Raw genomic sequence first — 13,236 nt, forward strand, 5'->3', positions numbered from 1 at the left:
TGAGTTCCATCCTTATGTTCATGAAACCCCACAGGTACTCTTCCACCTCAAGGCCTTTGCCCTTGCTGTTTTCTCTGCTGGACATGCCCAGCTCTTTGCAAGGCTAGTTCCTCTTATTGTGCAGGCCTCAGCTTAGACACTCCCTTGCATAGAGATGGCCATTGACATCCTTCTAGGAGCAGATCCTATCTAGCCCCAACTCTCTCTTGAGCGTGTCACCACTTTACTTCCTTCCTAGTACAGCCAAAAGTGGTGTAACGGAGTGTGCAAAAGCTTCCACTTGGGGCTGGACTGGCTGGGTCGAACCCCTGCTGGGCCCAATATTCTCAAGTGCCCAGCCTACCTACTGCACACTTGAGGCTATTGTTCAACCTAGTTCCCCACATACTGTTCAACCTGTTTCTCCACATATTGTTCAACTTCCTGTTTCCCTTGAATAGATTATTCAACCTGCATTTTCTTATCTGTGCAAGGGAGTGAGGACTACATGACCTAATGTGCATATAGCATAGAGCAGAGCCTGGCACAAGCGTTGCAGTGGTGTTTGCTATGATATCAACACTTGTTGCTATTTGAAATTATTTTGTCTGTATGTTTCTTGTTTACTTCCCTCTTCTCTCTGACAGGCAAACTCCCCACAACAGCCTCCTCAACGCTGCCTCCCACAGTGCTTGGACAAAATAATTACAGCAAGGAGCGGGCACTCCTTATATAGGACATCCCAATGCAGGTGGAGAAACTGAGGGAGAGTTGGAGGTTCCTTGCCCTCGGTGATGCGGTGTGAAGGCCTCCAGGCACCAGCCCCGCCGCGTGAGCCGCCGCGTGCACCGCTTCTCGCGGACCCCAACCGAGCCGCACTTCTCGCGCCGCTACTGCGGGTTTCCGCGGCGCCGGTGTTTTTGTTCCTGGCGCGGCGCGTTTTAGTCGTTCAGGCCGAATCAAGCGAAGGCGGAAAAGCGGCGCGCAGCCCGCGTCAGCTGCAGTTTCGTCCTCCTGGTTCCCGGTGCGCTAACAAAGGCATTTGCATGAAAACAGGAACCCCGTTTGCAGAAAGGACCCGTTGGCGGGGTGCATCGTGCGCTCCAGTGCCCTACCGCTGCGCCCCCTTCCCCAGGTGGGGAAGAAGCGAAGTGTGGAGACTGGCCCAAGACACGGCTCGGCCGGCGGGGACTGGGACGCTGCGGCCCGAGCGACCCCCTTCTCTGCCCCCTTCCCAGGCCGGCGGAAACGGCCGTCTCGGGCGTGGGCGCGCTTCTGCAGACTCATCCGGACCTTTTACCCAGGCGTGCGGCTAGTGCGCCCGGGGCCTCGGGGAGCCGGCGCCTGCGTGCGGATTGCAGCGGAGCGGAAGAAGCGGCGGCAGTGGCTCCTTCAGCACTGGGGCGCAGCCTCCGGGCTCGCCCTGCGCCACTCTGGGCCTCGGTCTCTTCGCATGTTCGACAGGGACGCAAGAATGTCACAACGCCTATCTGCAGGGGGAGGCGGGCTTCCCAGAGGCGTGCCGGCGCGTGGCTCGCAGAGAGGCTCCCTGAATATCCGCTCCGTTGGCCCTTTCCAAAGCTTTTCCTTAGCCGCTTCTCCTTTGGCCCTTTCCAGAGCTTTTCCTTAGCCGCTTCTCCTTTGAAACCCTCGTTTTCCCCAGCAGCCCTTGGAGGCAGGGTAAGTTAAGTCGTAAAAGCAGAGGATTAGGAAGCGGGGAACCCTGGATTTAAATCCTGCCCGCCACTGACTAGCTGTGTAACCACGGGCAAGTTACTCCGCCTCTGGAGGCCTCAGCTTCCTCATCTGTAAAATGGGGCATAACACAGTCCAGAAAGTGCTTAGTTCCGCAGTGTCACAAATCAAGTGTTTAATTCATCCTTAAAATTATCACTTCCAGCTGTGGGACAGGCGCAGGGTAGAAAGGGGTTTTCTTAAGGTCACAGGCGGGGTCAAAGGCAAACCCTCCGGGTCTTCACAAGTAAGACTTGTGAAGCAGCAAGTCTTCAGCAGCCTGAAGGGCAAGTTCCCCAAATGGTTTTATCCAGCCGGGTAGATGTGAGCGGTAAGGAGCGCCGGCGCATCTCCCCCTCTCTTGGCGAAGACGCACAAGCAATGGCTGGCGAATCTACTGCCTGGAATGGGGTTCTTGGGTAGAGACCATTTTTTGTTCTTTTTTTTTCCCCCCCCCCAAAAAAAAAGAAAAGAAAAGAAGAAAGAAAGAAAGCAAACAAAGATGCAAACAAAAACGGAAAGCCAGAGCCTTTCATGTAGGAGCCAGCCTGCTATTCAGGGCCGACCACCGTCTCTCCGCAATTCCTCCCCAGGAAGGAAGCCTCGCGCTGCCCTCCAGTGGCAGGCGAGGTAGTGTCGCCTGGGCGAAGCTCACAAACAAGGTTTACCAGAGAAATCAGCTTCACTCTGCGCGGGTGGGGACTGTCGGGGAGAGAGCAGAGAAAATCGGAATGGTTCCCTGACTGCTGTTTTTTCGTCCCGGTGGATCTTGGGAGTCTTGGAAAGAGAATAATAAGGCTCTCTGAATTTGAAAGGCATAGGAGTTTTTACATTCTGGTTTTGTTTATTTTTGAATAGATAACACATTTACACGATTCAAAAGATAAAAAAGAAGATAGCCTGAAAAGGAAGTCTCGCTTCTGCTCTTGTTCCCCAGGCACCCAGTTCCCCTTCCTAGAGACAGCCATTGTTACAGGTTTCTGTGTACCCTCCCGGAGATAGTCTATGCAAATACAATTATTTTACAGGATCAATAGTAGCTTGCCCTATATACTCTTCTGCCTCTTGCTGCTTCGCTTAAAAATGCATCATGGAGTTTGTTCCATGTTGATTCGCATGGGGCTGCCTCATTCTTTTGAACAGCTGCATAATATTCCATTGTTTGGCTCTCCTGTAATTATTTGATCAGTGTTCTATTGCTGAGCCTTGAGGCTGCTCCTAATCTTCTCTAATCACAGTGTGTTACGACAAATAACCACCTACATGCATTGTTATGCCTAGGTGCCAGTGAGGCACATAGCTATTGCGGTATAACAAACCACTCCAAAATTCAGTGGCTTTAAACAGAAAGCTTTTCGTATTGCTCATGTGGGTCAGCTGGGTAGCACTGCTGATCTGGGCCAAGCTCAGCTAACTTTGCATTTGCTCCTTGTGTCTTGGATCAGAGAGGGTGAGTCTGCTGGGGCTGGTGTATTTGGAATGGCCTAAATCACATGTCTGGCCTAAATCACAGTAGTCGACTAGCTATCAGCTAGGGTTAGAGAGGTGTTCAGGCTATGTGTCCCTCAACGTCTGGCTACATGCAGTGCCTCCTGAGACTATAACTGGTGTGAATTTACATCCATTACATTCTATTGGTCCAAGCATGTCACAAGCCATCCTAGATTCAAGAGATGGGGAAATAGAAATCACTTCTCCCAGGGAGGAGCGGCAAAGTCACATTGCAGAGTATGATGCAAGGGCCCTGAAGCACTGCAATCATTTAAAAATGTATTTATAATATTATAGTTAGCATTATGTTGAAAAAACTTGATAAACATTACCTTTGCCATTACCTGACAGACGTTACCTCAAGCCTCAAGGCTCAGCAACAGAAGACTGATCAAATAATTAACAACAATAATAATTAACAATAACAATTAACAACAATAATTTAAACAGAAGACTGATCAAATAACCAGGTGATCAAGGTTAACATTAAGTGATACTGATATTGATAGTATATTTTCTCGATATAACTTGTTGAGAATGACGCTGTACCTCTGTGGTTTTCCTGCCCCAAACCAGTCTGATAATAACCCCAATCTAATAATGAGAATAGCCTCATATAATAGCCGCTATGCACAGCCTCCACTTAAGGGATGGGGAGTTATGCTTCACTTCCTTAAGGGGGCAGTATGTAATAAGTTATTTGGAATTCTTCTGCTATTTGTTTATTCAGTCATTTGTTATATCCATGTGCACTCATGGATATTTATTTTGTACTTTTCATTGTAATCCAATACTATGTTATTTATATTGTTGCTTTAAATTGTTCCAGTTTTGGCGCCTGGGAGCTCTCTCTATTGGCTCCTGTGTCCCTTTGCCATAATTTTTTGTTATGTTTTTGAGCCCTTCCTTACTTTCTGGCACTAAAGCTGCTCCAGACTCATCTTGCATATTTTCTTCCCAGCCTTAGAATCAGCCATTTCTCCAGGGAGCCTGGTTCCTTTCACCGGAGAATGTTATTAGAAACAGATCTGAATGGTGAGTTTGCATGTTGCTACTGGGGACCCACTGCCAGGGAGCAGGGCTAGGAAATACGTGTACGTATCCTAGCCTGTGTACACATATAACTGTAATGATTCTGTATCTATCATCGGTATCTATATTCAGTTAAACATGAGCTCGTGCTGCCATCTCTGATTCTGACACATTCATACTGTTCATTCTATCCTTCTCCCTTTGCTTATCTATAACCTTCCACTTCAGCAGTGAAAAACCTGGCTCCTACCATCTGCCATCCATTTACTTAGTTGTTCAATGTTAGTACACTTGTACTGGGGTTTCAGAATTGTCAAGTGCTACCCCTGTGAGAAACAGCTTCAGCTCTACCAACTGGAGGGCAGTGCTTATGGACAGCTCTTTTGGTCTTTAGCCTTCTTGTTTCCAGTCATTTCCAAAGTTGTTTAGGTCAGCACCTCTAGTCTCCATGCCCTTCAATGAGATCTCTCATACGTTTGTAATACAATTAGATTATTTTGTCATCATCTGCATTTTTTATCCTGTGATTCCCCATCCTCCTAGTAGATTTTTTAAAATGGCATACATTAAGGTTTACTTTTTTTTTTTTTTTTTTTTTGAGATGGAGATTCCCTCTTGTTGCAAGATTGTGCAATGGTGCAACCTTGGCTCACCGCAACCTCCGCCTCCCGGATTCAAGCGATTCTCCTACTCAGTCTCCCGAGTAGCTGGGATTACAGGCATGCGCCACCATGCCCAGCTAATTTTGTATTTTTACTAGAGACGGGGTTTCTCCATGTTGGTCGGGCTGGTCTTGAACTCCCGACCTCAGGTGATCCACTTGCCTTGGCCTCCCAAAGTGCTGGGATTACAGGCGTGAGCCACTGCGCCTGGCAAAGGTTTACTTTTTGTGCTGTATAATTCTATGGTTTTGACAAATGCATAGTGACAAATGGATAGTGTAGGACCTCTTTATACGTTCTGGATAACAAGCCCTTAGCAGATATATCAATCACTACAGTACCACACAGAATAGTTTCATGGCTCTAAAATATCCACTGTGCTTTACTTAGCCACCTGTCTCCTTCTCAGTCCTCTGGCAACCACTGACCTATTTCCCATCTCTATCATTTGCTTTTTTAAAGAAATCATATAAACGGAATTATCATATATGTATATATATGTGTAGGTATGTGTATATGTATGTATAGATATATACATATATAAAACATTTGGAAACTGGTTTATTTCATTTAGCAATATGCACTTAAGAGTCATCCATATTGCTGTGTGAATTAACAGTTTGTTCCTTTTATCTCCGAATAATGTTCCATAGTATGACTGTTGCACCGTTTGTTTATCCATTCACCTATTAAAGGACATCTTAGTTGCATCTGACTTTACTGTGAATAAAGCTGCTGTAAACATTGGGTGCAGGTTTTTGTGTAGACATAAGATTTCTTATTGGTTGAGTAAATACCTAGGGGCGTAATTTCTAGATTGTATGGTAAATCTATGTTTAACTTTATAAGAAACTGCCAAACTTCCAAAGTGTGCTTCCAAAGTACCATTTTTCATTCCCGCTAGCAATGAGTGACAGTTCCGTTGCTCTGCATCTTCATCAGCACTGGTATTGCCAGTTGGTTGCAATTTAGCTATTTTAATAGGTGTGTAGTAGTTGTTTTAATTTGCATTTCTATAATGACAAATGATCATTTTTTCATATGCTTATTTGCCATTTGTGTACCTTCTTTGGTGAGATGTCTGTTCATATGTTTTGCCCATTTTTAAATTCAGATGTTTGTTTTCTTCTTGTTGAGTTTTAGACACTGTTTGCATATTCTGGATATGATCTTTGGGATGGTTAATTTTATGTGTCAACTTCTCTGGGTTGTCACAAGGGATGCCCAGATGGCTGGTAAAACTATTTCTTGGTGTGTCTGTGGGATCATTTCCAGATGAGATTAGCATTTGAATCAGTACTCTAGGTAAAGAGCGTTGCCCTCAGTGATGTAGATGGACATTATCTAATCCATGGGGGTCTGAATAGATCAGAAAGGCAGAGAGGGTGCAAATTCTCTCTCTTTCCTTGAGCTGAGCATCCATCTTTTCTTCTTCGACATCAGAGTTCTCCTGGTTCTTAGCTCTTCAAACTCTGGGTCCTATAATAGCTGGTACCCTCCCCTCAGACCCCTGGCCTTTGAACTTAAAAATTCTGATTCTCTGAGAAGCCCTAATACAATCTTTCATTAGCTACGTGATTTGCAAATATTTACTCCCATCCTGTGTCTTGTCTTTTCATCCTCTTTTTGTTTTTTCTTTTTAGTGACAGGGTCTCGTTCTGTCACCCAGTCTGGAATGCTGTGGCATAATCATAGCTCACTGTAGCCTCAAACTCTTGGGCTCAAACAATCCTCCTACCACGGTCTCCTGAATAGGTGGGACTACAGGTATTCTACAATGCCCAGCTAATTTTTTTTTTAAGAGGTGGGGTCTTGCTATGTTGCGCAGGCTGGTCTTGAACACCTGAATGCAAGCAATCCTTCCACCTCAGCCTCCAAAAGCATTGGGATTATAGGCGTGAGACACCACAGTCAATGCCTGGCTGCTCTTTTCATCCTCTTAACGGTGCCTTTGTTTTTTCTTAAGACGGAGCCTCACTCTGTCACCCAGGCTGGAGTGCAATGGTGGGATCTCGTCTCGCTGCAGCCTCCACCTCCCGGGTGCAAGTGATTCTCCTGCCTCAGCCTCCTGAGTAGCTGGGTCTACAGGCACGTGCTACCACGCCCAGCTAATTTTTGTATTTTTTTTAGTAGAGTTGGGGTTTTACCATGTTAGCCAGGCTGGTCTCGAACTCCTGACTTCAAGTGATCATGCGCATGCCTCAGCCTCCCAAAGTGCTGGGATTGCAGGTCTGAACTACCACACCTGGCCAACAGTGCCTTTTATAGAGCAAAAGTTTAATAAAGTACAACTATCAATTTTTTAAAATTATGTTTTTGGTATTGTATCTAAAAACTTGTCACCAGACCCAAAGTCAAGTAGATTTCTCCTATGCTTTCTTCTAGCAGTTTTATTGTTTTGTGTTTTACATTAAGTCTATGATCTATTTTGACTTCATATTAATTTTCATGTAAGGTATAAGGCCTATGTTAAGGATTTTTTTTTTTTTTGTCTATAAACATCTAATTGTTCCAGCATCTTTGTCAAAAATGAGTTGACTGTATTTGTGTGGATATCTTTCTGGGCCTTCCATTCTGTTCCATTGATCTATGTGTCTGTTTTTTTGACCACGCTGTCTTTGATTACTGTAGTTTTATAGTAAGTCTTAAAATTGGGCAGTGTGAGTCCTCCAACTTGGTTGTTTTTCAGAATAGTGTTGGCTGTACTTTGCCATCCCATGTGAAAAAAAAAAAAAATTTTTTTTTTTGAGACAATCTCGCTCAGTCGCCCAGGCTGGAGTGCAGTGGCACGATCTCTGCTCACTTCAACCTCCACCTCCAGGCTTCAAATGATTCTCGTGAGTCAGCTTCCCATGTAGATGGGATTACAAGCGTGTACCACCATGCCTGGCTAATTCTTGGACATTTTTCGTAGAGATGGGGTTTTGTCATGTTGGCCAGGCTATTTAGTTGTTTGAGTTTCTTAACACATTTTGAATATTAACCCCTTATGAGATGTATAGTTTATAAATGCAGAATTTTCTTCCACTCCATAGTTGTCTCTTCATTCTCTCCATGATTTAGATCTTTGATTTCTTTTGTTTTTGTTTTTTCGTTCTCTACATACAGGTGCTCTATATATTTTGTTTGATTTATACCTCAGTACTTCATCTTGGGGGATGCTATTTCAAAAGGTATTTAGTTTATTAAATTTACAATTCTATTTGTTTATTACTGGCATAGAAGAAGGTAATTGACTTTTGTATATTAGTCTTGTGTCCTATGACCTTGCTAAATTATCTTATTTGTTCCAGAAGTTTTTCTTTTGTTTGTTTGGTAGATCTTTGGGATTTTCTGTGTAGACAGCCACATCATACACGAATAAAGACAGTTTTGTTCCTTCCTTTTCAAACTGTATACCATTTATTTCATTTCCTAGCAGTATCTAGGACTTTCAGTATGATGGTGAAGAGAAATGGTGTGGGAGAGCATTCTTACCTTTTTCTCAATTTTATTAGGAAAACATTCATTCTTTTACATTAAATATGATGCTACATATTGGTTTCTTGTATATATCCTTATTAGGTTAAGAAATTTCCCTTGTATTCTTAATATTTTTAGTGTTTTAAAATCTTGAGTGAGCAATGCACTTTGTCAAATGCTTTTTCTGTGTATATTGATGCGATCATATGCTTTTGTTATTTAGTCTATTAATATGATGTATTACATTGATTGATTTATAAATATTGAACCGGCCTTCTCTTCCTGGAATGAACCTCATTAATTGTGATATATTATTATCCTTTTTAAATATTGCTGGATTCAATTTGCTGATATTTTATTAAGGATTTTTACAGTTATGTCTATGAGAGATATTTGTAGCTCTTTTTTTCTTTTTTTTTTTGAGACGGAGTCTCGCTCTGCTGCCCAGGCTGGAGTGCAGTGGCCGGATCTCAGCTCACTGCAAGCTCCACCTCCCGGGTTCCCGCCATTCTCCTGCCTCAGCCTCCCCAGTAGCTGGGACTACAGGCGCCCGCCACCTCGCCCGGCTAGTTTTTTGTATTTTTTTTTTTAGTAGAGACGGGGTTTCACCATGTTAGCCAGGATGGTCTCGATCTCCCGACCTCGTGATCCGCCCGTCTCGGCCTCCCAAAGTGCTGGGATTACAGGCTTGAGCCACCGCGCCCGGCCGCTCTTTTTTTCTTTAATGTCTTTATCTGATTTTGGCATTAGAGTAATTCTAACCTCATAAAATGAGTTGGAAAGTGTCCTTTCTCTTTTATTTTCTGGAAGATATTATATAAAATCGGTATTACTTCTTCCTTAAATGTTTGGCAGATTTCATCAATGAAACCATATTTTTCTGGTATTTCCTTTTATAGATGGATTTTAACTACTAAATGAATTGGTTTACTAGGCATAGAACAATCTAAGTTTTCTCTGGTTCTCCTTAAGTAAGTTTTGGTAGTTTGTGTCTTTCAAGGAATTGGCTAATTTGATCTAAATTATCAAATTTATGGGAATAGGGTTGTCCATAGTATCCCCTGATCATCTTTTCAGTTTCTGTGGGATCAATAGTAATGACCCCTCTTTTTTTCTCAGTGTTAGTAATTTGTGTCTTCTCACTTGCTTTTCCTTGGTTAGCCTGGTTAGGGACTTATCAATTTTATTCCTATTTATAAAGAACTAGCTTTTGGCTTTTATTTATTTTCTTTATTGTTTTTCCGTTTTTCATTTCACTGATTTCTGCTGTAATTTTTATTATTTTCTTTCTCCTATTGTCTCAAATTTAGCTTTCTGTTCTTTAGTTTACTAAGGTAGAAGTTTAGGCTACTGGTTTTGGAATTTCTTCTTTTCTGACACACATTGAATGCTACAAATTTCCTTTTATGCACTACATTAGCCAAATAACCCAAAGTTTTATACTTTTTATTTTCATTTAGTTCAAAGTATTTTCTGATTTCTCTTGAGACTTCTTTTTTGACCCATGGTTTATTGAAAAGTGCACTGTTTAATTTCCTACTATAGTCAGCTATCTTTATTTTTGATTTCTAGTTTAATTCCTTTGTGATCTGAGAACATAATTTGTATGATTTCTATTCTTTTTAATTTGTGAAGGTGCATGTGATGGTCCTGAATGTGGTCTGTCTTGGTGAACATTCCATGAGTGTTTGAGAAGAATGTGCGTTCCGCTGTTATTGGATGAAATACTCTATAAATGTTAATTAGATCAAATTAATTAATAGTGCTGTACAGGTCATCTGTATCTTTACTGATTTTCTGCCTCTTTGATCTATTAATTACTGAAGGAGGGGTATTGAAGTCTCCAACCGTTAATTGTGGATTTGCCTATTTCTCTTTTTAGTTCTGTCTGTTTCATGTCATGAATTTTGACACTTGTTAGAAGCTTAAGATGATTATGACTTCTTGGAGAATTGACTCCTTTATAATTATAGAATGACCTCATTAGTTCTGATACTCTTTCTTATTCTAAAGTCCGCTTTGTCTAAAATGAATATATTAATAGCTACTCCAGTATCCTTTTGATTAGTGTGAGTATAGTGTATCTTCCTCTATTCCCTTACTTAAAAAATTGAGACATAGTTCACATACCATAAAATTCACCCTTTCCAAGTATACAATTCTGTGCTGATTAGTATATTCACAAAGATGTGAAATTATTGCTGGGCATGGCAGCTCATGCTTGTAATCCCAGAACTTTGGGAGGCCAAGGCAGGTGGATCACTTGGGGCCTGACCAATATGGTGAAACCCCATCTCTACTAAAAATACAAAAATTAGCCAGGCTTAGTGGTGGGTGCCTTGTAGTCTCAGTTACTCAGGAGGCTGAGGCAAGAGAATCAATTGCTTGAAGCCAGGAGTCAGAGGTTGCAGTGAGCTGAGATCATGCCACTGCACTCCAGCCTGGGCAACAGAGCAAGACTCCATCTCAAAAAAGAAAGAAAAAAAAAAGATGTGAAATTATCAACACGAATTCCAGAAACTTATAATTACTCCACGAAGAAATCCATACCCTTTAGCAGTTACTTCCCATTTCCCCTTCCCGGAGACCCTGGCAACCACCAATCTACTTTATGTCTCTATGAATTTTCCTGTTCTGGACATTTCATATAAATGCAATCATATGATGTGATTCTATATTATGTCTGGCTTTTTTCACTTAGTGTAATGTTTTCAGAGTTCATCCATGTTCGTCCAAGCAATCCTCCTGCCCCAGCCTCCTAAGTAGCTGGGACTGTAGTTGCATGCCACTGTGGCCATGTATCACTACTTCATTCCTTTTTATAACTGGATAATATTCCATTGTATGATGTCATATTTTATTGCATCATCCCATTTTGTTTTTTTATCAGTTGATGGACATTAGGGTTATTTTCATCTTTTGGCTCTGATGAACAAGTCTGCTATGAACATTGATGTATGAGTTTTTGTGTGGATATATGTTTCAAATCCCTTAGGTAAATACCTAAAAGTGGAATTGTTGAGTCATATGGTAGCTGTATATTTAACATATCAAAGAATCACCAAACTGTTTAACAAAGCAGATGCACAAAGTGGATTTCATATAAGTGGACTCATACACTTTTTGTCCTTTTACATCAACCTTATTTCACTTAACATAATAATGTTTACAAGATTGATCCTTTTGCAGCATCTGTCAGAATTTTATTCTTTTCTATGGCTGAATAATATTTTATTATATGTATGTACCACATTTTGTTTAGTCATTTTTCTGTTGATGGACACTTGATTTGTGTTCCATCTTTTGGCTATTGTGAAGAATGTTGCAATGAACACTGGCAGGCAAGTATCATAGTCCTTGTTTTCAGTTCTTTGCACTATAAAGCTAGGAGTGGAATTGCTGGATCATATGGCAATTCTATGTTTAGCTTTTTGAGAAACTAGAAAACTTTTCTACAGTGACTGCACCCTTTTACATTCTCACCATCAATGAACAAGGGTTCCAATCTCTCCACATCATTGCCAACACTTTTTTTTTTCCTTTTTTAGTTGTTATTTGTAAATAGCCATCCTCTTAGGTATGAAGTGGTTCTGATTTTGTATTTCCTCAATGACTAATGACGTTGAGCATATTTTCTTGTGCTTATTGGACATTTGTGTATCTTCTCCGGGGAAATGCTTATTCAAGTCCTCTCCCCATTTTTTAATTGGGTTGTTTGTCTCTTTCATTGTTGAGTTGTAGGAGCTCTTAATATATTCTAATAATTATATTATTGATATATAATTTGCAGATATTTTCTCCCATTGCATGCGTTGTCTTTTCACTCTCTTGATAATAACATTGGATGCACAAAAGTTTTTAATTTTAATTAATTTTTTCTTTTATTGCTCATGCTTTTGCAACCGCTGCCAAACCCAAGGTTGTGAAGGCTTACATCTATGCTTTTTTCTAACAATTTTATGATTTTAGCTTTTACATTCAGGCTCTAATTTATTTTGAGCCAATTTTTATATACGGAGTGAGGTAGGAACCCAACTTCATTTCTTTTGTTCATGGAAATCCTGTTGTTGCAGCACAACCTGTTGAAGAGACTATTCTTTCTACACTGACTGGATTTAACACGCTGATCATAAAACAATTGGCCATATATTTTATGGGTTTATTTCTGGACTTTCAATTCTATTGCACTGGTCTATATGTCTATATATTGGTTTATATAACCTTATGTCAGTATCATACTGTGTTAATTACTATAGCTTTATCGTAAGTTTTGAAATTGAGAGTGTGAGTCCTCCTACTTTGTACTTCTTTCTACATGTCTCCTTATAAGAGGGTAACAGAGGGAGATTTGATACACAGAAGAGGAGGAGGTGACATGACCAGAGAGAAGGAGGTTGGAGTGATTTGGCTACAAACCAAGGAATGCCAGCAGCTACTAGAAGCTGGGAGAGGCAAGGAAGAGATTCTTCCTTATAGAGCCTTAAGAGGGAACACAGCCCTGCTGACACCTTGGTATTAGCCCAGTGATTCTGATTTTGGATTTCTGGTCTCCAGAACATTAACAGAATAAAATTCTGTTGTTTTTAGTCACCCAGCCTGTCCTAATTTGTTACAGCAGCCTTGGAGAAATAACACAGATTAAGTATGTCTTACCTAAAATATTTAGGACCAGAAGTGTCCTAGAGTTTTTTTTTTTTTTTTTTTTTTTGGGCATGTCTGCGTATACATAATGAGATATCTTGGAGGTAGGACCCAAGTCTAAACACAAAATTCATTTATGTTTCATACATACCTTACACACATAACCTGAAGATAATTTTATACTATATGATATGGTTTGGCTGTGTCCCCCCACCAAATCTCATCTTGAATTCCC

General features: G+C 41.2%; 1 protein-coding gene across 2 annotated transcripts in view; it reads left to right on the forward strand.

Moving 5' to 3' along the window:
* Positions 1–621: 621 nt before the first annotated feature.
* The window catches only part of LOC717626 (tyrosine-protein phosphatase non-receptor type substrate 1-like), a 37,550-nt gene continuing 24,935 nt past the window's right edge, over positions 622–13,236 (forward strand). Inside the window, exons 1-2 of one of the 2 annotated variants that reach the window (XM_028828281.2) lie at positions 622–1,659; positions 4,166–4,239. In XM_028828281.2, the coding sequence (XP_028684114.2) occupies positions 4,215–4,239 (25 nt within the window). In that variant the 5' untranslated portion in view covers positions 622–1,659; positions 4,166–4,214. The remainder of the gene's footprint in view (positions 1,660–4,165; positions 4,240–13,236) is intronic. The other variant, XM_015149394.3, reaches the window with a different exon arrangement.

This window comes from Macaca mulatta, chromosome 10 (genome assembly GCF_049350105.2).
Source record: "Macaca mulatta isolate MMU2019108-1 chromosome 10, T2T-MMU8v2.0, whole genome shotgun sequence".
NCBI classification, from domain to species: domain Eukaryota; kingdom Metazoa; phylum Chordata; class Mammalia; order Primates; family Cercopithecidae; genus Macaca; species Macaca mulatta.